The following is a 27866-nucleotide window of genomic DNA, read 5'->3' as shown; positions in this document are numbered from 1 at the left end:
GGATTAAATTAAAAGGTATGTACTACCCCTCATATCTTCCTAATATATCTTACAGGCATATGACTAATCAACAATACCGTGTTTATACAATCAGCCCCTTATTTTATAGTTATCTTAACTCTTCACTATAGGTATGGCTATTTCTGTGTGTCCTTGGAACAATTTGGCTGGTCATGTGCCCAGATGGCATCAAGTGGACAAGTGGATCAAGGGCAGTTTTCTAAAAATGTGTGTATGTGGAGGGGGTGAGTCAGGAGCCTGCCAGCATGAGCTCTGTGTTGGCACTGAGATCCTGAGTGCCAGTTCTCAGCTGTCCTTGAAACTGCCCTTGACACAAGGGCATTCTCTTCTTTGGCTTAAACATCTGTCTTTTTTGGCCTAAACCCTGTCCAAAGCTTAGTCTGTACTATAATAGTTTATAAATAAACCTGGTTCTTAATTGTTTATAACCTTTTTTGTTTGTTTGTTTTGGTTCCGATTTTGAGTAAAGAAAGGGGATCTTGGTTCCTTTAATGTTCATATCCAATCATCTTCCATTTGCAGTACCTAATTTTGAAGAAGGCAACACTGACTGAGGGAATTAGGAACAGTTTTAGTTGATAGTTGTGTGCTTTAAAAAAAAAAGAGATATGAGAGAGAAAGCAGCCACAAGGGGAAGAGAGGTGGCAGCAGAGAAGAACAGGCCCAGGAGCTGGCAGAGAAGCCTGTTGAGGCTTAGCAAAGCTTTTGGGAGTTTTTTTGTGTTGCCAGTGAGTGGCAGGAAGGCAATAATGAGGTGTTAAACACTTGTACTTTAACAGGTAGCTGAGGACCAAGGGAAAAGGGGGACCAAATACATGAAAGTAGAGCAGCTAGCAGGTAGAGAAAGTTATAAACCAGAGTCTAGAGAAGTGCTGGTAACAGTATAGTGAGCAGGCCTAAGCATGCCATTTATAGTAAGCTATATCCCTACTTTAACATTCAACTTGATTCGTACCTTTATTTGTTTAATCTTCTGAATGGCACGGTAGAAAGAACAATAAACAGGAGACCAAGTTCTAGTCACAACTTAGTCACAAGCTAGTTTGGGGTGAGCGTGGAATGGGGGATGGTTTTCTTATCAAAAAATGAGGAAATTGGATTAAATGACCAAAAGTATTTTCTAGCTCTAAAAATCTATAATCAGCTATGTCAAAGCCTCATGGACTTAGATCTCCCATCATATCAGATCAAAGGCTAGAATCTGTGTAGTGGTGTATAGGACACTGAACAGTTGATATAATGTGTGTGAAGTCAGGGAGATGATGATGGAGAAAAGCGCAATTTCATGGGATATTTGGAACATTCTGTCTTGAAGAATTGCCATCTGCGATGTCAGAGGCATCATTTTAGTTGCCTGTTAAATTCCCTGTAGAGCATTCTTACTTCCTGGTGAGAAGACCTAGGCTCTTTGGGAGTTGGGTATCTGACCTGCATTTTCAGCGGTAGAATGCAAGCTGCTCTAGCACTGACTCTCAGAGTATTGTAGTGCTGGATTCTCCCTCTCAATACTGTGGCTCCGCTAATGCCTGTGGCAGTTGGGACACAGGTTGCCTCTTGGCCTGTGCCAGAATTGCTGTTTTACTCCTCTAATATTTATCACTTTGTCATCCTGGACTCTGAATCCCAGAGATCAAGACTACCTGTAGTCCAGCAGAGGAGCAATAAATCATTGCTCCGACATCTTTTCCTCCAGGTTTCCTGCCCCTTAATTACCACATAGCCACTGCTGAGGCTGCATCTCCGTGCTGTGTTTTGCTAGGAACAAAAGCCCCTGTTGATGGGATGTGTGCAAAAGCTGCTTTGTCTCTAGCCATTACATTTTGCAGAGCTCCATGTGTGCTACCCATCCCTTTCTCTCATCTCTGTGAGTTTATAGAGTCTGGTTGTCAGGTAGTATATCATTAACAGGGCTTGTCTACGCTCTGGGGATTAGGTGGTGGGGTGGGCAGCTCCAACATAGCTCAGCAAGGTGATCTTCATTAAGGAGGGAAGTTTGGCTTAGTCATTTTTATGTGGATTTTAGCTAGCCTCCTTATTCCTGTGCTCCCGGTAGGAGCTAAGCAGGTTGTATGATCCTGAGTGGGATCCTTTTTTTTTTTTTTTTTTGCCTCCAGTCCAACAGAACACTCGATCACGTAACACACACCATTAAAAGGGCCAGCTGCCTATCATTTGCCTTTTCATTATGAAATCCCAGAGAACTCAAGTTGGGGCCATGGGTAAAGAGTTCATAAATGAAGATGCCTATCTCTTTCATCCCTGGCAAGGCTTTTTTGCTATTTGAGGGGAAGATTTAGGCTTTAGAAACAGAATGTGGGTGAAGCCAGCCTCTTGTACTTTCCTTGCCTGCTGTTTCTTTACTGTACCTGTGCTTTTAAAGGATTGAGAGTGAGGGGTGTTGTGTGGCAGGCAGTAAGAGTCTGGAGAGTCTCACTCCTACTCATCATTCCCTGCTGTTCCAAATCAAAGCTCACATCTCTTCTTTAAGAGTAGTAAACTTCACACAAAACTCAGACAGCATGGGAGAATGAACTTCTTTGCTGGCAAAGAAGCAGATATGGTCCTAAAAAAAGAGAGGTCAAGCCTTTTCTTGGGTCTGTGGAAAGTGGGAGTTTGAGGGGGAGAAGATGGAAGGACCACAGATTGCCTGCAGCTGCTGAATCCCTTTATAGTATCCCATCAAGTAGGGGAGGTAAGTACAGGAGCATTATCTGAGATGGGCAGAGAAGCAGGATTCATTTCATGGACCAGATGTGCTAGATGAATGAGTATAAGGTATTTGATAACTTCATTTATGCTTAAAATTTGTTTGCAAAAGTGTCTGAAGCTGCACTGTTAACCTAGGGACTTGGCAGCAAACCTCTTTACTGAGGTTGCTTGGGTTTTAGCAATCTCACCCCTCACTAAGGATTGCCAAGTAGAAAGAGATTTCAGTAAATGTTGTCACTGTCAAGAGAGGTCAGTGCAAGCTACACTTTGTTTGAAGAGTTAGAACAGTTAAGGGCTTTTTTTCTCTTTATGAGCTCTCCTCACCTAGAGCTGCAGCCTAGCTATAGTTCTACAGTATAGCTGCCACATCTGGTGACCAGTTAGAATGGATACATGTTCCTGTTAGCATTGATGTCTGAAACGCATACATGTCTAAAGCCTGGTGATAATAGAAGCTAGCAGCTGAGAGTGGAAGGGGGACCCTCATTTTCACCTGTAAATTGAACAGATTTGATGGGGAAATCACCATGTGGGAGTAAATTTGAAACACCAAGATGTCAGTTTTATAGTCAAATTTCTTAGCTTAATTGCTATTTAAGAAGTGGGAAAAGAAGTAGATATTTAAAAACCTTCCATGAGCAGATAAGCATACACGTGCTTGGGAAGGTGAGTGCTTTCCTCAAATATACCTACCTTATCTGCTTTTTAAAAGACCTTGGCGGCTGAGACTTACTTACTCAAACTCTGAATTTTTTTAGAGCTAGTCTGTTTTTATTTAGCTTTATTAATTATGGTTTGAATAGATTGTTGATGTCTCTTTCTTTCTCTCTTTTTTAAAGCCTTGATAAATTTGCTGAAGTTTCTTATGTCAAATGAGACTGTACTTTTGGCCAAACACAACATTTTTACATTAGCTCTTATGGTGAGTATCAGAACAAGTATTTATTTTTCTGAAGCCATATGCTAAGGCAGAAATATACTGGTTTGAAATGGGAGCTGTTGGTTGGTCCAGGGACTAAGTCATACAGGGAACCAGGCATATATATATCTATATATTTTATCAGAATCTGGACTGGTGGTCTCTACTCTCACCTATGTCTTTGGCAAACTCTGCATGACTCTCCTTCATGAAGGTATATTGTCTGGCAGGGGCAAGTATAGATTAGATCCTGTGTATGAATAGTGAGCCTTGGTCCCAACTGAGACACTGCACTGTATACTACTGTGGTCTCTATGTTGGTAAATAGCAAAGCCTCTGAGGGTTCCATCATGGCTACACTTGGTTTCTGAGGGACATTGCAAATGCTTATTTATCTGGCTGGTTATTTGGGATAGAAGGAGGCCATTGTGCATTTTGACTATCTTCTTAGGATATTATACAATGTGTTCTTAAATGTTCAACATTAGAGGGAAAAAGAGTCTTGATTCGTAGCATTTGCTGATTTTCATTGTAGATCTACACCCACCATGGCCAATTTCAAGCTATCAATGTGACATCAGAGTCATGCAGAGTTGGGAAGCAATGTGCAGTAGCACACCATTTATGTGGTGTTTCCACCACACAGATATAATAGATATAAATCTCCAGAGCATAGGCTATAGTAAAAGGTAGAAAATAATTAGGGAAGTGATAAGTTTTTAGTATTTGCTGCTTTTATTTTAATATGATTTATTTAATTATATGTTTATATGAGTAAAATTTTTAATAATGGCTGTGTTTAACAGCTGGCTTACAAAATTCCTGAAAATTTTATAGTCATCTCTTATAAAACAGTAAGAGCTGGCTACAGCATACCACTGATAATTTCTGGTCTTCATAGCTTGATGCCTATATACGGGCTTTTGCTTCGTTTTTAGATTGTGAACCTATTTAATATGTTTATCACATATGGCGACACATTTCTGCCAACCCCCAGCAGCTATGATGAACTTTACTATGAGATTATCCGCATGCACCAGAGCTTTGACAACCTCTACTCCATGGGTAAGCTGTCTTTTCTTTTTATTCCTCTCTCCGTCAGTTGTCTAGCTTTTGGCGTATAAGAGGACAAGACTACAAAAGATTCTTCTCTAGTTGTTTGGTGCCCTGTGTGGCACAGAAATATAGTAGCCTCCTCTTCTCAGGCAATAGGGAGGTACATGTGGGCCTTTTTGCCTTTAGGAATTCAGATTTTATCTCAGTGTAAAGCTGGTTAGCAGCCCTTTGTTGATGTTTGTGAGAGAGAGAGAGGGAATAGGGAGGCTTGTGGATTCACTGAACGCCAGGGAGAAGGAGGTGAAAGAGTGGGTGGGAATTGACAGCAGCAAATAAAAGAACTTGGATCCCAGAACATTGTGTAATTTGAGGATGTCCAGGATTTTAAGGAATCTTGGTGTACCTATGTATTTTTAGCATAACTTACAAGTGGAAGTGGGCATTAGATAAAAATCTTTTTTTGCAAATCTTTTGGCGATTGGCTCACTGAAAATGTACTCTCTAGCTACAGCAAATATAACTGATTTCTAAAAGAAGACATATGTCCCTCTAAGTTTGGGATAAGGGCCTAGTTAATTCTACCTGCAGTTTAAAGGTTAAGGAAAAATCTCTACAGATTGCACAGAAACAGCCACTCAGTAAAACTATCTTATTTATTTATTTGTTTAGAAATGGAGTTTTGCTCTTGTTGCCCAGGCTAGAGTGCAATGGCACGCTCTTGGCTCACAGCAATTTCCGCCTCCCGGGTTCAAGCAATGCTCCTGCCTCAGCTTTCCAAGTAGCTGGGATTATAGGCATGTGCCACTACACCTGGCTAATTTTGTATTTTTAGTAGAGACAGGGTTTCTCCATGTTGGTCAGGCTGGTCTCAAACTCTGACCTCAGGTGAGTCACCCACCTTGTCCTCCCAAAGTGCTGGGATTACAGGCATGAGCCACTGTGCCCAGCCAAACTCTCTTATTTTTAAAACCCAAACTTATTAGCTTTATTGAAGTGTAATTTATATAGAACAAACTGCACACATTTTAAATATACAAATTTTAATGAATCTTGACATACGCGTATGTATGTGAAACTATTACAGTGGTCAGGATAATAACCATATCTGTCACCTCCCAAAAGTTTCCTTGTATCTCTTTAGAATCCTCTCATGTTTCCTTCGTCACCTTCACCCACTGCACCTCATCCCTGAGCAACCACTGATTTGCCTTCTGTCACTGTACATTAGTTTGCTTCATCCTTTGTGGTGAGATTAATTGTGAAAACCCCAACCTCTCTTTGGGACTCCTATATCATGAGAAAAAGGGAGAGGATTTGAAACAAGCACCAGGAGAAAGAATAGAAGCAGCAGTGGAAAAGAAGTTTGCCTGGGAGGAAAATAGTTTTTTTCTAGTATACTTTATTTTTTAGAGCAGTGAAGGAAAACTTTCAAAAGAACTTAGCAAGAGAACCTTTGCTATAATGTCTTAAGCAGTGCAAGTAGGGCCTTGTATTAGTAGGATGTTTTCAGTAGCAAGTGTCAGAAAACTTGGACTTAAAACTATCTTTTTTTTTTTTTTTTTTTTTTGAGACGGAGTCTCACCCTGTAGCCCAGGCTAGAGTGCAGTGGTGTGATCTTGGCTACTTGTAACCTCCGCCTCCCGGGTCCTGGTTCAAGCAGTTCTCCTGCCTCAGCCTCCTGAGTAGCAGGGATTACAGGCATGCGCCATCACGCCCATCGGATTTTTGTATTTTTAGTAGAGACGGGGTTCCACCATGTTGGTGAGGCTGGTGTCAAACTCCTGACATCATGATCCACCCACCTCAGCCTCCCAAAGTGCTGGGATTACAGGCGTAAGCCACTGCCCCTGGCCAAAACTATCTTAGAGAGTAGGAAAATTATACAACAGCTCTAGAATGGTATGATCAGTTGCTCAACAATGTCTGCAAGGACCTAAGTTTTAAAAATATCTCTGCTCTCTCATTCTCATTGTAATAGTGTTAGCATCAAGTCAGTTGTCCATACAACAGCAAGTTTCAGTTGTCCCATCAAGACCTACCTCTTTTTTTTAGGAGCTTGGCAGCCTTACATAAGAACTCTCTAATTGACTTCACATAGGCTAGATGTGCTCAGGGTACCCTAGTGTGGTTTGCATCTGCCTGGGTTCACCAACTTCTTGAGAATGTAGAATGTAGAGTTTTCCAACGGTGGAGAGCTGCCCCAGAGGTTTTAGTACTCATCGGTAGATGAATAAAGATGCTTTTCAATGAGGAAAGGAAAGAGTTAGAGTGGGGGAGATATTTTATAAAATTCTAACATACTAGCTCAACTGGGCTGTATGTAACTTCTCAAATGAGGTAAAGCCTTGTGGCTACAGCAACAAGATAAGAGAAGATACCTGTGGATGTCCAAACCTGCCAAGAGAATAAAAATGTTAACCAGGAGGGCACAAATAGGAAAGTGAAAATTTTCACCAACTGAAACACAGCAAACAATAGGAGGGGACATGCTTCAGTGCTCTGTTTATATTATATAGAGTATAAACTCTGGGGAAAAAAAAATTTGCTTTTTATTAACAAAAATTTGTGAGGCATAATTTATATATACAGCAAAAACCACCCTTTTAAATGTACAGTTTTGAGTTGTTTTTTTTTTTAGACGGAGTTTCACTCTTGTTACCCAGGCTGGAGTGCAATGGCGCTATCTCGGCTTACTGCAACCTCCGCCTCCTGGGTTCAGGCAATTCTCCTGCCTCAGCCTCCTGAGTAGCTGGGATTACAGGCATGTGCCACCATGCCCAGCTAATTTTTTGTATTTTTAGTAGAGGCGGGGTTTCACTATGTTGACCAGGATGGTCTTGATCTGTTGACCTCGTGATCCACCCGCCTCGGCCTCCCAAAGTTCTGGGATTACAGGCATGAGCCACCACACCCGGCCCAGTTTTGAGTTTTGACAAATGCATATAGTAGTGTAATTATCACAAAAAATTAAGATATAGAAGAGTTTCACCATTGATATAAAGCAGTGCTAAGCAGGAGTGATTTTTCTCACCAATGTTTTGTTGTTTTCATCATGAAACTCTTGCATATATTCTGTTAGATTTATCTTAATGTATTTCATGGGGTTTGGTGCTATTGTTAATAGTATTTTTGAAAATTTTAGCCGGGCGCGGTGGCTCAAGCCTGTAATCCCAGTACTTTGGGAGGCTGAGGCGGGTGGATCACGAGGTCGAGAGATCGAGACCATCCTGGTCAACATGATGAAACCCCGTCTCTACTAAAGATACAAAACATTAGCTGGGCATGGTGGCACGTGCCTGTAATCCCAGCTACTTGGGAGGCTGAGGCAGGAGAATTGCCTGAGCCCAGGAGGCGGAGGTTGCGGTGAGCCGAGATCGCGCCATTGCACTCCAGCCTGGGTAACAAGAGCGAAACTCCGTCTCAAAAAAAAAAAAAAAAAAAAAAAAAAGAAAATTTTAAATTTTAACTGTTCATTGCCAACATGCAGAAACACTAAAATTTTAAATTTTAAATTTAAAAATGTTTTTAATGTAACAGCTTTGTGAGATGTAATTCACCTACCATATAATCTGCCCATTAAAGGATACAGTTTGATGAGTTTTAATATATTCAGAGTTGTACTACTGTCACCGCAATGAACTTTGAAATATTTTCTTTTCTTTTCTTTTCTTTTTTTTGAGATGGAGTCTCACTCTTGTCACCCAGCCTGGAGTGCAATGGTGTGATCTCAGCTCACTGCAACCTCTGCCTCCCAGGTTCAAGCGATTCTCCTGCCTCAGCCTCCCAAGTAGCTGGGATTATGGACATGTACCACCATGCCTGGCTAATTTTTATGTTTTTAGTATAGACGGGGTTTCACCATGTTGGCCAGGCTAGTCTTGAATTTCTGACCTCAGGTGATCTGCCTACCTTGACCTCTCAAAGTGCTGGGATTACTGTGCCCAGCTCTGGAGCATTTGCATCACCCCAGTGAGAAACCTCCCATTAATTGCAATCTCCTGAGCCCTAGGCAATCACTAATCTAGTCTTTGTGTCTATAGATTTGCCTATTCTGGACATTTTATACAAATGAAATCATACACTATGTGGTCTCTTGTGACTGGCTTCTTTTATTTTGGATCTTTTCAAGGTTTATCCATGTTGTATCCCTGAAGTAACAGTACTTGTTCCATTTTCACTGTGGAACAATATTACATTGTATGGATATACCACATTTTATTTATCTATTCATCAGTTGGTAGACATTTAGGTTGCTTCTACTTTTTGCTATTATGAATTATCCTGCTGTGAGCACCCATGTACAAATTTTTGTATGGGTGTGTTTTCATTCTCTTGAGTATATACCTAGGAGCAGAATTGCTGGGTCATATGGTAACTCTGTGTTTAACCTTTTGAGGAACTGCCACACTGTGTGACTGTTGTCTCTTTTCCAAAGTGGGTGTACCATTTTACACAAGCAAGAAACAATACCGATTTTTAATCTTGTATCCTGTTATCTTGCTAATTTTGATCTTGTATCCTATAATCTAACTTATTAGGTTTAGTAGGTTTTGTAACCTTTTTGGGATTTTCTACATAGACATTCATGTTGTATGTGAATGTTGTGTGCCTTTCTTTTTCTTGCCTTATTTTACTGGTTACGACCTCCACTGCTATGTTAAATTAGAGGGTAAGGATGGACATACTTGCCTTGTGTCCAGTCTTAAGGTGAAAAGATTAAGGTTATCCTCCATTAAGTGTGATATTAGCTGTAGATTGTTCATAGATGTCATCTGTCTGGTTGAGGACATTTCCTTTCATTTCCTTAGAATTATTGTCATTAATGAATGTTGAATTTTGTTAAACATCCTCTAGCATTTATTGACATGATTACATGATTTTCCTACTATTGTCTGTTAGTATAGTGATTGACTGATTTTTAAATATTGACCAACCTCACATGATTATAACTTACCTTTTTTTTTTTTTTTTTGAGACGGAGTTTCGCTCTTGTTACCCAGGCTGGAGTGCAATGGTGTGATCTCGGCTCACCACAGCCTCCGCCTCCTGGGTTCAGGCAATTTTCCTGCCTCAGCCTCCTGAGTAGCTGGGATTACAGACACTCACCACCATGCCCAGCTAATGTTTTGTATTTTTAGTAGAGACAGGGTTTCACCGTGTTGACCAGGATGGTTTCGATCTCTTGACCTCGTGATCCACCCGCTTTGGCCTCCCAAACTGCTGGGATTATAGGCGTGAGCCACCGCGCCCGGCTGTAACTTACCATTTTTACATGTTTTTGTATTTGATTTGGAAGTATTCATGAGGTATATTGGTCTGTAGTTTTATTTTCTTAAAATGTCTTTTTCTGGTTTTGGTGTTAGATAATTTTGGCCTCATAATACAAATTGGGAAGTGTTCTCTTATTGCTCATCTTCTGTATTCTGGAAGAATTTGTTTAAGAGTGGTTTATTTCTTCTTTAAATGTTTGGTAAGATTTGCCAGTCAAGCCACTGCGTCTAGAGTGTGCTTTCTTGAAAGATTTTAAACTATAAGTTCAATTTATTTAATAGATACAGGACTATTTAAGTTAACTATTTATCAGTAATCTTTGGAAGTTTGTATCTTTGAAGAAATTTGTTTTATTATGTTGTCACTTTTATGGGGCATACAGTTGTTCGTAATACTCACTTTTAATGTCTGTAGGGTCTGTACTCAGCTTTCCTCTTTCATTCTCTGTATTGGTAATTTATGTCTTCTTTTTTTTTCTTCAGTCTGGTTAGGTGTTTATCAAGTTTATTGATTCCTCCTCCCTCAGAGAACCAGCTTTTTATTGATTTTTTTCTCTGTTGTTTTTCTGTTTTATTGATTTATGCTCTTATCTTTATTTTATTTTCATTGCTTGCTTTGAGATTAATTTGCTCCTTTCTTGCTAATTTTTTAGAGTGGAAGCATAGTTCATTGGTATGAGACCTTTCTTTTTTTCTAATATAAATATTTTGTACTATAAATTTCCCTTTAAGTACTGCTTTAGCTGCGGCTCTTAAGTGTTTATTTGTTGTACTTTTATTGTCTTTTGAGTTCAATTTATTATCTCATTTTCCTTAAATTACTTCCTTGACTTTTGGAGTTTTTAGAATTGCCTAATTTCCAAATACTTGGAGATTTTCCACATTTTCTTCTGTAATTTTTAGTTTAGTATTGCCCCAAGAATATTGTTTGTATTATTTCAGTGCTTTGAAATTTATTGAGACTTGTTTTATGACCCAGAATATGGTCTATCTTGGTGAATGTTTCATTCCATATGCACTTGTATTTTGCTCTTGGTGGGTAGAGTGTTCTGTAAGTTTTAGTTTGGTCGAGTTTTATGATGATATTGTTCTCTGTTTTCACAATTTTTTCTGTCTTCTTATTTTAAAGGAACAGAAAAGATTGTTGAAATATTCAGCTGTAATTGTGCATTTGTCTGTTTCTTCTTTTGGTTCTTTTCACTTTTTGGTTCATCTGCTTTGTAGCTCTGCTGTTAGATAGATACACATTTAGGATTATTATATCTTGGCAAATTGACTTGTTTATCATTATATAATAACTTTCTTTATCACCCTTGTGGTATTCCTTGTTCTGAATTCTGTTTTGTTTGACTTTAATATAGCCACCCTGGCTTTATTATTATTTGTATCTGCATGGATACCTTTTTTTTTTTTTTTTTCCGAAGTAAATTCTTGGTGTATAGCTTGAATACAGTGGCTATTCACAGATATGATCATAGTGCAATACATCCTCAAACTCCTGGGCTTAACTGATCCTTCTACCTCAGCCTCCTGAGTAGCTGGTACTACAGGTACATACCACTGTGGCTAGCTTATATATTTTACTGTTAGCTATATTTTTATGTTAAAAGTGTCTGTCTTGTACACAGCCTAGAGTTGGGTCTTGTTTGTTATCCAGTCTGACAATCTCTGTATCTTACTTGGTGTATTATCCATACATATTTAATGCAGTAATCAATATAGTTTCTTTCAGTTCTTTTTTTTTTTTTTTTTTTTTTTTTTGAGACAGAGTTTCGCTCTTGTTACCCAGGCTGGAGTGCAATGGCGCGATCTCGGCTCACCGCAACCTCTGCCTACTGGGTTCAGGCAGTTCTCCTGCCTCAGCCTCCTGAGTAGCTGGGATTACAGGCACGCGCCACCATACCCAGCTAATTTTTTGTATTTTTTAGTAGAGACGGGGTTTCACCGTGTTGACCAGGATGGTCTTGATCTCTTGACCTCGTGATCCTCCCACCTCGGCCTCTCAAAGTGCTGGGATTACAGGCTTGAGCCACTGCGCCCGGCCCCAGTTTCTTTCAGTTCTACCACTTATTTTGTTTGTCCATCCCCCCCTCTTTTTTTAGCTTTTCTGTACCTGCTTTTTTGCTTTCTTTTGGATAATTTGAATATATTTAAATATTCTATTTTAATTTATCAGTTGGCTGTTTGGCTATATTTGCATATTTTTAGCAGTTACTCTAAGATTGCATTGAATATACCTTTTGCAGTCTGCTTAAAGTTAGCATTGTACCACTTCAATAAAATGTAGAAACTTGGCTGCTATATAGGTTCATTTTCATTCATTCACTCACTTTGAGACAGAGTTTCGCTCTTGTTGCCCAGGCTAGAGTGCAATGGTGTGATCTTGGCTTACTGCAACCTCTGCCTTCTGGATTCAAGTGATTCTCCTGCCTCAGCCTCCCAAGTAGTTTCACTAGGGGCAGAAACTCTGCCCCAATTTCTGTCTTCTTTTTTTCTAAGACTACAGGGTTTTGTCATGTTGGTCAGTCTACTCTCGAACTCCTGACCTCAGGTGATCCACCCACCTCAGCCTCCCAAAGTTCTGAGATTACAAGCGTAAGCTACCATGCCTGGCCTCTGAATGCTTTTAATATTTTCTTTTTATCACTGCTTTTCAACAGTATGATTATCACATGCCTTGGCATGGTTTTCTTTATGTTTATTTTGCTTGGGGTTCTTAGAACTTCTTGAATCTGTACATTTCTGGTTTTCATCAAATCTGGAAATATTTTGGCTATGATTTATTCAAACATTTTTTTCCCCGCTCTTCTGTTCTCAATTTAGACCATGTATATGTATATATATATAGGCTCAAGCAGTCCTTCTGCTTTAGACTCCCAAAGTGCTGACATTATAGGCAGTCGCCACTGTGCTTAGCCATGGGTTTCATTTTTAATGTTTCCCTTTCTTTTATCATTTTCAAATTTTCCTCACTATTCCTCAATATATGGAACATATTTCTAAGAGCTGTTTTAATGTCCTTGTCTTCTCCTTCCCTCATCTTTCTCATGTCCAGGTCTGTTTCTACTGATTGATTTTCCCTCTGCTTATGGTTCATTTTTTTTTTTTTTTTTTGGTTTCTTATGGTTTGTATTTTTTTTTAGTTTCTTTGCATGCCTGGTTATTTTCGTTATTAGGATTTAGAAGTTGTGATTTTTATGATGTGGATGCTGGATTTTATGTTTCTATTATGTAATGTTGGAGTTTATTCTGGAATGTGATTATGTTATGTGGAATCAGTTGGATCTTTTCAGGGTTTGCTTTTAAGGGTTGAGGGCAGATCAAGAGCAACCTTTAATGTAGGCTAATTTGTCCCATTACAAATGCAGTACCCATTTACAGAATCTGCCTGATACTCTGTGTATTAATAGGTCTTTCCACTCTTGGTGGTGGAAACACAAGTTATTTTCGTTGTGGAGCTTGCCATGAGCTCCTCCTCAGTTTCTTCTCCTTTCCAGTGGTTCTTTGCCCTCAGCCTTCAGTAGTTTCTTCTTCTATATGCATAGATCAGTGTCTGCAAGAGATGTAAGGGATCTTCAGAGCTGTCTGTCAAACTTAACTCCTTGCCAGCTTTCTGCTGTACACCTTCTAGATGTCTTGGTCTCTCCAAATGCTGATCTCTGTGTTTTCAATTTGGCAAAGACTTCTGGCTTCTGTTTAGATTCCTTTTCCCAGCCCTGCAGTATAAGACCTTCTCCGTAGGGAAGTCGTAGGGTTCACCTTCTTTGTTTTCCTCCTTTTGGGGGATCATAATTCTATACTGCTTGTTTTCCAATGTCTGACGACCATTGTTTTATGTTTTGTCCAGTTTTCTGTTGTTTAAGGAGGGTAAGTTATGTCTTTCTAGCATCTTGGCTAGAAGAGAAAAGGATTTTTTTTTTTTTTTTGAGATGAAGTCTTGCTCTGTCGCCCAGATTGGAGGGCAGTGGCACAATATCAGCTCACTGCAACCTCTGCCTCCTGGGTTCAAGCAGTTCTCTTGCCTTAGCCTCCCGAGTAGCTAGGACTACAGGCACATACCACCACGCCCAGCTGATTTTTTTTTTTTTTTTTTTGTATTTTTAGTAGATACAGGGTTTCATTTTGTTGGCCAGGCTGGTCTTGAACACCTGACCTCAAGTGATCTACCTGCCTCAGTCTCCCAAAGTGCTGGGATTACAGGCGTGAGCTACCGTGCCCAGCTCACTAAGACATTTTTGATAAAGGTACACACTTATTGTTCCTGTTTGGCTGCAGAAAAGCCCACTGTATGGGAAGTACCTCCACAGAAGCTGCCCAGAACCATAAATGACATTATGTTTTAAATTGTCTTTTCTTTTTTTTTTTTTTTGAGACGGAGTTTCGCTCTTGTTACCCAGGCTAGAGTGCAATGGCGCGATCTCGGCTCACTGCAACCTTCACCTCCTGGGTTCAGGCAATTCTCCTGTCTCAGCCTCCTGAGTAGCTGGGATTACAGGCACGCACCACCATGCCCAGCTAACTTTTTGTATTTTTAGTAGAGACGGGGTTTCACCTTGTTGACCAGGATGGCCTCGATCTCTTGACCTCGTGATTCACCCGCCTTGGCCTCCCAAAGTGCTGGGATTACAGGCTTGAGCCACCACGCCCGGCCTTCAATTGTCTTTTCTTATTTTTAAAATCAAAGATAATTACCAATACTAAAGAAAAAGCATAGAAAATATTTAAAATCTTCTAATTCCTTGGCTCTAATACTACCACTGTTTTTATTTTTATATATTAATCAGCATGCACGCATATATTACAGAGTTGTAATCATGATATCTTTCTAGCTTGTGTTTTTAGCATACAATTTATATTTTTTGTAATTTTCATGTCTCTTTTTAAATGACTGCATATTATTTTTGTGTACCATAATTTACTACATAAATATTTGCCTTAGTTTGAGGCTTTTAGGGAATTTTGAAATAATTTTGTGTTTTAGTTTGGTAGCTTAGAAAAGAATGTAAAAATCAATGGCGTTTCCAAAGGAAATGCTGTGATGAGGTCATCTGGCTGCCTGTTCAGTAAGGAGCAGAGCTGAGAGGATATTACAGACAAGTAATCTGTGGACAGAGTTCAATACTTCTGTGGAAATGTGAGAAGGAGAAAATTCAGCTCAGTTGCACAAATTTCTAGGTTCCTACCATCAGAGAACTTGTGATTTTGTGGGGGATCTGGTGAAAAACCAGTGCATCTAAATAAATTTCACAGTTGAGTTGAACAATACATGTATGGCTTGCTGAAATAATTTTGTTCATTGCATGAATACATTTGCACATGCACTTGGTGAAACCTGAGTTCAGACTGTAGAGCCTCTAAATTGGAACTATACTAAATTCCCTTGCACTAAATCTTATAAATTAAAAAAGCAGACTCTTGATGTGTTTTATTAAGGCGCCTGTCTTATCATCTTTTTCATAAAATTGTATGAATTTATAAAAGTGAGACTTTGCTGGAACAGATGTAGAGCAGCCAGATGACTTTTCTTCCCCCCATTACAGCCGCAGGCCCTCCCTCTGATAGAGCTACTACTGCAGCTCCTGCTAAGAATCTTGGGTCAGGCATACACATTGATAGTACTCAGCTATGAAGGTCATATACAGATTAATCACACATTTCTTAATGTCAGTGAGGCCCTACTTTTTTTCTTTTGAGAAAGTCTATTCATTCATTCATTAGAGAGGTAGTCTATTGAAATTAATAATAGCTAAAATTTATCTCAGTTACTATGTGGCAGGCACGTATCTAAGAGCTTTATGTATAACAATTCTTTCATATGGGTATTGCTGTTATTCTCTAGTAGCTGGTAGGGGCTGGACTTGAATCCCGACCATTGAGAGATCTTCAGTGGTCCCGACCATCTTCAGAGATCTTGTTCTTCTCTCTGTAAATACAGGTTCTTGAGTCATTCCCTTCAGGTTCAAATTCCAGCTCCATTACTTACGACTTGTGTGAATGACCACAGTCAGTTACTATACTTGTCTCCTCTGAGTCTTGGTTTTCCACATCTGTGTGCTACATTACATATAACCTAATTTGGTCCAGTGCCTGGCATGTAGTAAGCGCTCCACATACTTAGCTCTTATTAATTAACCATTCATTAAAACATATACTTAGAGTTCCTTCCATGTGCTTGCTCTTTCAAGGAGCAGTTGTGCTGTTTTGTCTGTTTTCTAAAATGGCATAGGTACTTTAATATGTGGCTCTGAACATCATAGTTGATAGAGAATATATTCAGGTTTGTATTTCTATTATCTTTCCTCCGTGTCTGAGTTTGGAAAAAGGAGAGAATTTGGTCAGACAAAGGAAGAACATTCTTGTAGATTCATTTTGCAGGTCACACAGTTAAGTCAGAGGACCAAAAAAAGGTTAATCCTTGATTGACATGTGACCAACCATCCTCTATGTGGATGTGTCCTGTTTGAGTGAGTTTATATGTTAAGAAGTTTATATGTATACATAGAGCAGGAAGGGACATCAACTAAGCCAGCCGGTTCCACTAAATCAGCCCCAACCATTAGGGAAATGATAAATATGGCAACCAGGTAACCCTCACATCAGCACCCCGGTGTAGATTTTAAATGAGTGCAAATATTAAGTTATGGAACCCTATTAGCAGAGGGGAGGGAAAACCTAAGGCAGAGAATGAGTAGAGTATTTTGATAGAAAGTGAAGAGAAGTTAGAGAAAAAACTCGAGTGAAAATAGTTGAGAGAATTCTATAAACCCTTATATTTTTATCTAAGCCGAGGATGTTTTTAACAGAAGATTGGCACAGGCTTTGTTTGGTTATTCTGAGAGTGCTATTCTGAGATGTGTCTTCATTCCTCATGTTTGTGTTTTATACCGGGAGTTTGACAGATCTGTGTTCTTTCCTTCTTTGCAGTCCTGAGGCTTTCTACCAATGCAGGCCAGTGGAAAGAAGCAGCTAGCAAGGTGACCCATGCATTGGTTAATATCAGGTAAGGAATGAGAAGTATCTCTTGCAGAGTTCCTTGGCTCTTCCTCAGGTTTATTGTACCTTTCTATGTAGAGTGTGTTGAACACTCTCCTATTTTAAGCCTGGATGTCTGTGGGAGTGGAAGAAAAATTGTCGTACTTTAACAAGAAAAGCAGGAGTACACCAGGCTTTTATTTTGTCATATTGAAACAGCTCAAAGTGCTGGCTGTTCTGTGAATTTTTTTTTCCGAGAGATGGTTACAAGCCCTTTTCAGGCATGCTAGTTGCCAGAGTGTTCTCTGTGTATAGGTCATCTGAAAGCTTTTCTCCAAAAATTTTCAGCTTTTCTCCATGACTTTAGTGAATGACTCATGGTTATCTAGAATGTTGACCTTTTACTTTATGTGACTATTTATATTTGTGGTAAACAGAGGCAAATAGGAGTCTATGGGGCTAAGTCGTTTTAGGTTGCTTATGAAACAGCAAGGCCATTAGAGTGCCGTATGTATTGGATAAAGTTGTGTCAGACATGGAGTTGGTCAGGGTCTTGAGGAGGCACCACCCATACATAGGCTTGAGTTGTTGGTTAATGAGAGGAGAAAGTGCTTTCACCATTGGGAAACCTATATCTGACTTTTCTTCTGTTTCTTGCTCCCTTTGTGCCTATGATTTTTCATTTTCTCTAGTTATTATATTGTTCTTATAAACAACTGGAAAATTAACATTGAGTAAAAGAGGCAAACCCAACAGATGGGGAACTTGATTTAGCTCCAGATGTAAGCCTTGCCAGACATTCCTAGTAATAGTAATGCACATTTACAAATTGGTATAGATTCTAATGTGTGACAAAGCTTGGCTGTGATTTTTTTTTTTCTATGTCTTTTCTTTCTTTGTATTTAAAGGTAAAATTTCCTGTTCCTGCAGTGCATTACTGAACTGTTTGGCACATCTGGGCATAAAAGGAGAAATGTGAAATATGTGTGTTAGGAGGGCTGGGATGAGGAAGCATGGGATGAGATGTGCTAACAAGATTGCAATGAAGGTTGGTTTGCCTTACCTCTCTCCAGAGTCATTTTGCATCAAACACAGTTTTATAAATCTCACAAATATATGCATCTCTTCACCTAGCAAATAATCCAGCTACTGTGATGAGGCCTTATGATAAATGTGATTTTCTGTAAGAATCAGGAATTGCAAACTGCCTGCTCCCAAATACCCCTTTATGACCCAAGGGCAGTATGACAAATGTGGGTATTTGAATGAAGCACCAGGTTCTGGGGTAGGGTATGAAGTACATATGGACATAATTTATGTTGTGTTGACTTATTCATGTATTTATGTAGGCTTTCCAGGCAGCTCCTTTTCATCTGGGGCCTGTTTCCTTGATCACATTCCTTTATGCTTGCTTTATCTTCTGCTTTGTTGCTTTTCCTTTTTGTGGTTTCTGGCTTGGCTGCTGTCCCTGTTCTTCCCAGGGGCCATCAGACAGCTGATTTAAGCTTTTGACCTCTCCTTTTTCTGACAGCTAAGAAGGGACTGGGCTAAGCCTTGTTACCATGTAACCTCTTTCTTCTGTCTGCATGACTGTCAGGCCTATGCCTTCATTTTCATTCCTTAAATTTCTCTGATGAACTTGCGGCAATAATCACATCATTTTTACTGTTGCTAATAATTGGACTCTGTATACACATGAAGTAGCAAAAAGATCCAGTCACAGATAGGCTCAGTGGCTCACGCTTGTAATCCTGGCCCTTTGGGAGATAGAGGTGGGAGGATCACTTGAGCCCAGGAATTCAAAACCAGCCTGGCCAACATAATGAGACCCTGTCCCTTAAAAAAAAAGATAATTAGCTGGGCATGGTGGCACGTGCCTGTAGTGCCAGCTACTCAGGATCCTGAGGTGGGAGGATCATTTGAGCTGAGGAGGTCAGGCGGAAGCTGTAGTGAGCCAGGATCATGCCACTTTGAGACCCTGTCTCAAAAAAAAAAAAAAAAAAACAATAATTTTCTCAAGAGATTATTGGAAAGAAGTGTTTAATGTCAACCACAGTAAGGCCAGATCAGGAAAAAATACAATTGGTGCTAAGCCTGCAAAAGTGTACTGTTTTTTTTTTTCCTGACATCTATTCTCACTTATTAAATGCCAGACTTTGTGCTGCTCTTTCTTATACAATCTTCTTTAATCTTCAAACTCTATAGGGTATATTATGTACTTTTAAAAATATACTTTTTCCTAGTGATGAAACTGAGTTTTAAAGATGTTGTATATTGTGGAAGGCCCCATATTTGTTCCTTGGCCAAAGCTGAGAATTAATAATAGGTCTTCTTTTTTTCTTTGGGACAGAGTCTGACTCTGTTGCCCAGGCTAGAGTGCAGTGGCACGGTTTCTGCTCACTGCAACCTCTGCCTCCCGGGCTCAAGCAATGTTCCCACCTCAGCCTCTCAAGTAGCTAAGACTGCAGGCATGTGCCAACACACCTGGCTAATTTTTGTATTTTTTGTAGAGATGGGATTTCGCTATGTTGCCAAGGCTGATCTCAAACTCCTGAGCCCAAGTGATCCACCCACCTTGGCTTCCCAAAATGCTGGGATTACAGGTGTGAGCCACTGCACCTGGCCTAATCACAGGTCTTCTAAGTCCAAGTTCAGGGCTGCTCTTTCTTCCAAACCATAATGCCTCCTTCTATAAAGTTGCATTTAAATACTAACATGGAGAGATAAACTGAAAACTCACCATGATGTATTGAAAGGAATATGGAAATTTGAGTTGGAAAATCTATATATTTTTTCTTTTGTCTCTACCACTTACTGTGTGACCTTGAGCAAGTTACTTAGTTTCTGTGGGCCTCTATCTACCATTTATAAAGCGGGTGGATAGTGATATCAATTATATCACAGGGTAATGGTTGTAAGAATTATATAATGTAATGCATATGAAAGCTAGTGAACTGTAAACTGCTAGTTATTTCACTTGTGTCTTCAAGGTTGATTTCTGTTGTAGCATGTGTCATAACTACCTGCCTTTTTAGGCTGAATAATATTCCTCTGCCTGATAACAGGCAAATTTTGCTTATCCATTCCTCTGTTGATGGACACTTGAGTCGCGTCTACTTTTTGATTATTATAAATAATGCCGCTATGAACATGAGTATACAAGTACCTGTTTAAGACCCCACTTTCACTTTTTGGGGGCATAGCCCCAGAAGAGGAATTGCCGTGTCATATGGTAATTCTGTGTTTATTTTTATTTTTTGAGGAATTGCTATAGTGTTTTTTTAGATTTAGCATTTTGAGCCTTCCTTAGAGTGTTTCCTAAGTACATCTTCATTTTTCTTTTCTGTAAAAGTTAAGATGTTACCTTAACCTTGAAAGATGTTTTGCTTTCCTTGGTAAGGAGAACTTGATGGCTTTGGATGAGGGCAGTCCAGGGAGTTTTCTTTTCTCAGTCAGTATTCTCTTAGCAGAGGACAAAAGATAGTATGAGTTGGAAGTCTGTACTCCACTAAACCAAAGATAATGAGTGCTGTTTCAGGCTCTTTTGCCTTTCTCTAATAGCTTTTGTTATATACCCATGACACTACTTTCTGTGGTTTAGAAAACAAGAACCCTGTGTCAGAAAATCTGATCTGTGGCTCCCCAGGAATACTGTGGGATATTTAACACCAAGTCGATTATCAGGGATAGAGATATAAAGGCTTAGCAGTAAAATTCTGATGTAGTGCAGCATTTGCTTCTGCTGTTTATAAAAGGCATTTGTGCTGATCCCACATCTGAAAAGGATTTCTAAGGCAGAGTGAACAAACTCTTAGCCACCTCTTCTGTAGTATGTTCTTTGATAGCCATAGGAAGGGCTTGGGTTGCATGTGAAGTCTTCAGACACCAAACAGCTCTGAGGCCTTCCAGACTAGTTTGCCAGTTGATGATAGCTCCAAATTATGTGTTTGAGATCTGGAATTCAGTGCATCTAATGACTACTCTCTAACATAGTGTCTCCCCAGCAAGTGAAAGGCAGCAGGAAGGCTGTAGACCTTTCTGTTCTAAGAATACTTAGTTTAGATTGTGACAGTGAAAGTTAAAAGTACTTTGACACATTTGGAGGCCTAAATTTTCTCAAGTGTCAATCTTTTTGCTTTTCACTTGTCTTTCTTGGCTTGGCTTAGTCAAGCTAGTTTTTTAACTGTCAAAGTTATTTGTGTTTAAACAATTTGCCTCTCTCTTCCTGTTTGATCCTTCAGTGAGATTCTTAAAATGCAGCTGCTTAGAAACTGCTGTTTTTATTGGAACACCAACAAACAGGGCCCTATATGTTTTCCTCTCTATAGGAGAGTTGTGTCATTGCTTTGCTATAAAATATACATCTATTCCTCCACCTTTGAGATTCCACTTGTTGGTGTAATTGTTGCTTCAGTTGCTTCCACAGGTCTAATGTTTCACAAAGGAGTGCTCTGAGGGGCCGGTGCAGGGCTGCTAGGTGAACTGTAGCACAGTAAAAGAGTCTTGGTTTAGGAGACTATTAATGACAATTCAGACATTGTAATTAAGATTTTTAGTTGGGGGCTGCAGTGTTTTAGATGAGTGTGACTTTAGCATCTAAAACTCCTCCCAAACTTATCCTGAAATTTGGGAAGTCTTGCCTGGAGACTTACATGCTAAGTAGTTCCTGCTTGGCAGGCAATCCCAGTGAGGTCTTGTACTTTAGGAAGATGTCTGCTGACAATTAACCTTATTAGTCAAAAGAAAGAAAGATGGTGAACTAAAATCTGACCTCATCTAAGCAAACAACTTTCAGGGTAAGAAATTTGAAGCCTTGGCTGGGCGCGGTGGCTCAAGCCTGTAATCCCAGCACTTTGGGAGGCCGAGGCAGGTGGATCACGAGGTCAAGAGATCGAGACCATCCTGGTCAACATGGTGAAACCCCGTCTCTACTAAAAATACAAAAAATTAGCTGGGCATGGTGGCGCATGCCTGTAATCCCAGCTACTCAGGAGGCTGAGGCAGGAGAATTGCCTGAACCCAGGAGACGGAGGTTGTGGTGAGCCGAGATCGCACCATTGCACTCCAGCCTGGGTAACAAGAGCGAAACTCCGTCTCAAAAAAAAAAAAAAAAAAAAGAAATTTGAAGCCTTAAATGAAATCTCTTCAGATTAACATTTTAATCCTTTTCACTTAATGAGCATTTTATTGGGACCAAGTTCAAAATCCTATTCTCTGATTGCTCACGAAAGAAATAGTGACTGAATCACACTGCAAGTAGGTGATTCTCCCAATCTGTAATTTTCTTAAGGTAGATCAAGTTTTAACTATGGTTAATATATTAACTTTTTTCTTTATTTAGCATGCATTAAGCTGAAGTTCAGTATTTCTTCAAGAATTACTTTTTAATTATTATCATTAGTGACAAGCCTGGGATTTGGAGTGAGAATTTAGTGCATTTCTTTGTAAATCTTTTAATTGTTCACCTAGCAAGTTTGCTTCCTGTTTCCCTGTTCACTTCATGGTCTTTTTGTTTGAGTGCCAAAAAGTGGTCCCCTCACCCACTCTTTTTACTTAAGTGCTTATGTAGCTGTTTTCTTTCACCCTAAAAAAACCTCTTCCTATCATATGTGGGTGCGCACGCATGTGTGCATGTGCACACACAGTAAGTGTACAGTACTGGGGAGGCTAGGGAACAAGAATAGCTCTCAGCAGCCTCTGAGATCATGGGGTTTATTGAGTATAACATCCTATGGAATAGGCTGTGTATAGAATTCTGAATGTTACAGGAAATAAGCTGTCGATGGCAACAAAGTTAGTGTTAGGAATGGATGTGAGGTCTCATCTAGCCAAAATCTCCCCAACTTTCCTTGCTCACTCACCTGTTTGGGCTAAAATCTTTGCCTCATTGCTATAGTTCTCTTAACAAAATGGATACTAATGAGAGAGAAGCAGTTTCATGCCCAGGCACTTCAGATGAAGGATGCAACTTAGTGCAGTGAAAAGTAAATGTGGACTAAACTGATTAATGATAGAAGCAGAGCCATTGGGCTGTTGACTCTTGAATAGCATGGAGTACATGAACATAACCTTCTATTCTGCAGTTTTCTGCTCTGAGATGGCAGGTAGGCTCAGACTACCTCCCCTGAGTTAGAGTTTCTCAATAACTACCTTTTTTTTTCTTCTGTTAATCAGACCCCGCTGATCTCCCATTAGAGAAAATGAAAAGCATTCTGCAGATTAAAACAAAGCACCAAAATGAAGCTGGTATAATATTGTTTACCCAATGACTAGGAGCATTACATATCATTCTAATGGTCGCTGTTCCCTAATCTCTTAAGACTACAGCTAGAATTGAAAAACTAAACACTACACTGAATCCCATGTGGTTAATCATCTGTTTTACCCTAGCTTGGTTTATGCTGCAAAATGAAGTTTTACAATAGGTCATAGCTGGGCTGGGTGAACTGCAGTCTAGTAAAGAAGTCTTAGTTTAGGAGATTCAGACTTCTGTAAGTAAATATTAAGATTTTTACTTGGGGCCTATTGTGTTTAAATAAGTGTGACTTTAGCATCTAAAACCCATCCTAAACTTACCCTGAAATTTTCTTAGAGTCTTTTTCTACATTTGCCCTATTTTTTTTACTTGTGGTAAAAATATACATAACATAAAATTACTATTTCAACGATTTTTAAGTGTATGGTTTAGTGGTAAGTACGTTCACACTGTTGCACAACCATCACCAACATCCATCGGCAGGGCTACTTCTTTTTCTTCAACTGAAACTCTGTACCCGTTGCATACAAACTTCCTATCCTCTCCTTCCCCCAGCCTCTAGCAATCATCATTCTGTTTTGTGTCCCTATGAATTTGACTATTCTAGAAACTTTGTATAAGAGGAATTACAAAATGTTTGTCCTTCATGCCTGGATTATTTTGCCTAATATATTGTTCTCAAGGTTCGTCCCTGTTGTAGCACGTATCAGAATTTCCTTTTTAGGGATGAATAATATTGCCTTGTATGAATATACTACATTTTGTTTCTCCATTGTCGTGTCAACAGACACTTGGGGTTGCTTCCACCTTTTAGCTATTGTGACTAATGCTGGTGTGAACATGAGTGTATATAAATCTCTTTTTGAGACTCTGCTTTCATTTCTTTCAGTTATGTACCCAGAAGTGTTATTGCTGAATCATATGGTAATTCTCCGTATAACATTTTGAGTAACTGCCACTCAAAGTGGCTGCACCATTTTATTTTCCAATTTCTTCACATTCTTCCCAACACTTGTTTTCTGTTTCTGTTTTTGTTTTTTGCTCCGCCTCTCTCCTGTGTTTCATTTTTTGGTTACTAGCCATCCCAGTAGGTGTGAAGTGGTATCTCATAGTGATTTTAATTTCATTTTTTTCCCTTTTTAAAAAAAAAAAAAAAAAAAGATGGGGGTTTCACCATGATGGCCAGACTGGTCTTGAACTCCTGACCTCAGGTGATCCACCCACCTTGGCCTCCCAAAGTGCTAGGATTACAGGCGTGAGCCACTGCGCCTGGCAATTTCATTTTTTTTAAGGACTAGTGATGTTGAGCATCTTTTTATATACTTATTGGCCATTTGTATATCTTCTTTGGAGAAATGTCTATTGAAGTCTTCTGCTCATTTTTTAATGGAATTTTTGGTTTTTTGTTATTGAGTTTTAGGAGTTATTTATATTTTCTAGCTATTAATTCATTATCAGATATATGATGTGCAGATATTTTCTCCCATTCTATGGGTTGCCTTTCATTTCATTGATGGTGTCCTTTGATGGACAAGTTTTTAATTTTGATGAAATCCAACTTAGCTATTTTTTCATTTGTTGCTAATGTTTTTGTTATTACATCCAATAAATCATTGCCAAATCCAATGTCATAAGGTTACCCCCATGTTTTCTTCTAAGAGTTTTATGTTGTTTTAGCCCTTATATTTAGGTCTTTGATCTTTTTTTGTTTTTTTGAGATGGGGTCTCACTACGTTGCCCAGGCTCATCTTGAACTCCTGGGCTCAAGTGATCCTCCTGACTCAGCCTCCCTAGTAGCAAGGACTACAGGTATGTATCACTACACCCAGCTTCCTTTGATCCATTTTGAGTGAATTTTTATATATGATATAAAGTAAGTGTCCCACTTCATTTTTTGGCCTATGGATATTCAGTTTCCCTAATGCCCACTGCTTTTTTTTGTTGTGGTTTTTTTTTTTTTTTTTGAGGCAGAGTTTTGTTCTTCTTGTCTAGGCTGGAGCGTAATGGTGTGGTCTCAGCTCACTGCAGTCTTTGCCTCTCGGGTTCAAGTGATTCTCAGGAGAATCACTTGACGCTAATTTGTTTTATTTTTAGTAAAGATGGAGTTTCACCATGTTGGCCAGGCTGGTCTTGAACTACTGACCTCAGATGTGAGCCTCTGCTTGCCAAAGTGCTTGGATTACAGGCATGAGTCACTATGCTTGGCCCCCACTGCTTTTTTGAGATAATCACAGTTCAGATTTCTCAACTTGAATCAGGCTGAATTTAGAACTTAACTGATAAGGGATATAAATGGAGCCTCTCCACATTTTTTCCTACATATTTCCGTTCCTTTTTGTTTTTTAGGTTTGCTAATTCTGCTGTTTAAGAGATAGCATAGCTGGGCGCGGTGGCTCAAGCCTGTAATCCCAGCACTTTGGGAGGCCAAGGCGGGTGGATCACGAGGTCAAGAGATCGAGACCATCCTGGTCAATATGGTGAAACCCCGTCTCTACTAAAAATACAAAAAAGTAGCTGGGCATGGTGGCACATGCCTGTAATCTGAGCTACTCAGGAGGCTGAGGCAGGAGAATTGCCTGAACCCAGGAGGCGGAGGTTGCGGTGAGCCGAGATCGCGCCATTGCACTCCAGCCTGGGTAACAAGAGCGAAACTCCGTCTCAAAAAAAAAGAGAGATAGCATAATGTAGTGGTTAAGAGTAGGGATCTAGAGTCAGGTTGTCTGAGTTTGAGTCCAAGCTCTACTGTTACTTTGGACAAGTTATTTTAACCATTCTTTCCTTGAGTTTTCTCAGCTATAAAGTGAGGATAACAATGGATCTATGTCATTATTGATATTATTAAATGACTATATAAATGAAGTATGTAGAGTAGTATACCTGGCACATACTCAGTGCTATATACATGTTTATAGTTATTATTTTTAAATTGTTGTTCTGATTGTGCAAGTCTGGGAATCTTATCAGCCTCTTTCATATCCAACTTTGTTTAGTCCTTTGTCCCTAATCGTGTGGACTTAGGAGGGACCAGAGTTACAAAATTATATTATTTAGAAGCTGACGTCAGGGGCAGTACTGGAACTTAAGCTGTCAGCCTGTGCCTTTGTTTCATTAATGGGAAAATAATTGGGGTGGGGAGAGTTTGTGTTTTCTAGCACCTTAAGTCCTTTGAGGAGATGTTTGACCATGCAGTCTTGGCTATATGATTACAGTAAAAGAATGTTCCCAAAACGAATACACATATACTTTAGGGGCTATTAACAAGCATGTTCTTGTCTTTGGTTGGTAGGATTATAGGTGGTTTTATAGGTTGGTGCAAAGTAATGGCAAAGCTTCAATTACTTTTGCATCAACCTAATAGATTTTTGTTCTTTTATTTTAATTTATTAAAACATTTGGCGGTAGACTTTTTTTTTTTTTTTTTTTTTTTTTTTGTAGATGCTCTTTATCAGGTTGAAGAAAGTCCCTTCTGTTGTTAGTTTGTTCGGTGCTTTTGTCATCAAAGGGTGTTGGATTTTGTCAGATGCTTTTTCTGCTTCTATTGAGATGATTTTGTGGTTTTTTATTTCTTATTCTATTGATACACGTACTACATTAATTCATTTTCAGATGTTAAACAAACCTTGCATTCCTGGGTTAAATACTATTTGGTCATGGTGTGTAATTTTTGTACTTTGCTGGATTCAGTTTGCTAGTACAGGATGAGCATCTCAAATCTGAAAATCTGAACTCTGAAATGCTCTAAAATCTGAAACTTTTTGAGTACCAACATGATGCTTAAGGGAAATGCCCATTGGAACAATTTGTATTTCAGATTTCTGGATTAGGGATGCTCAACTGGTAAGTATAGTGCAAATATACAAAAAAAAAAAAAAAAATCAGAAACCTATAACACTTCTGGTCCCAAGCATTTTGGATAAGGGATACTCAGTCTATGCTTTGTGTCCATATGCAATATCTGCAGACCAGAGAGGTATTGCTAGCTCATTTTTTGTTCCTCTAATCCTTCTTTACTGCCTTCTTTTGCATTAAGCGAATATTTTCTAAAAGGCATTTTTATTGCTTTAACAAATATTTTTCGAGTTATTTCCATAGTAATTGCTTTAGGTCTTACTATACATATCTTAATTTATCAGAATCAGCTTCAGATTTATACTACATTAATTCCAGTGAATATTGACATGTTACTCCTGTGCAACTCTAAATAACGTATACACACAACACCCACTTCAGTAAACTTTATTTGCAGAGGACACACTTTCCTGAGAAAGTGAAGACTCTCAAGAAACAGGACTCTAATTTTGTCTACTTTATCATTTCTGGAGCTGGACTAGATGATAGTGGGGGGGGGGGTGAAATCTGTATTTAGATTGTAGATACATACATTTCCTTTGTGGGAGATTTTCTCACATGTAGGTGTTAAACACAGCCTTTTAGATCCTGCTCTATTCCTTGGTGAGCTAATAGTCTACAGCTATTTCTTTTCCTGTACTCAAAATGTGAGCAGTCAGTGCTCATTGGCTCTTAAGGTCTGCATTATTGAGCTTCATAACACAGTATAGGTGCAAAAGTAACAGGAATAACAGGGGAATAATTGTTTTGGAGGTATATAATTTTGAAAGGACACAATACTTAGGAGTTGTTAGGTGTATTCCTTTATGTCTAG

General features: G+C 39.2%; 1 protein-coding gene across 7 annotated transcripts in view; it reads left to right on the top strand.

Moving 5' to 3' along the window:
- ARMH3 (armadillo like helical domain containing 3) overlaps positions 1 to 27866 on the top strand; it is a 231271-nt gene that overhangs the window by 107961 nt on the left and 95444 nt on the right. For 6 of the 7 annotated variants that reach the window (XR_012512924.1, XM_074382784.1, XM_074382785.1 and 3 more), the window contains 3 exons: positions 3570 to 3652; positions 4588 to 4714; positions 16900 to 16975. Coding sequence is in view for 6 of the 7 variants with exons in the window: in XM_074382784.1 (XP_074238885.1) it covers positions 3570 to 3652; positions 4588 to 4714; positions 16900 to 16975 (286 nt within the window). In the remaining variant the exon portion in view is untranslated. The remainder of the gene's footprint in view (positions 1 to 3569; positions 3653 to 4587; positions 4715 to 16899; positions 16976 to 27866) is intronic. The other variant, XM_074382786.1, reaches the window with a different exon arrangement.

This window comes from Saimiri boliviensis, chromosome 12, assembly GCF_048565385.1.
Source record: "Saimiri boliviensis isolate mSaiBol1 chromosome 12, mSaiBol1.pri, whole genome shotgun sequence".
Lineage (NCBI taxonomy): Eukaryota > Metazoa > Chordata > Mammalia > Primates > Cebidae > Saimiri > Saimiri boliviensis.
The sequence above is the reverse complement of the archived record's forward strand: the minus strand, read 5'-3'. Positions and strand labels throughout refer to the sequence as shown.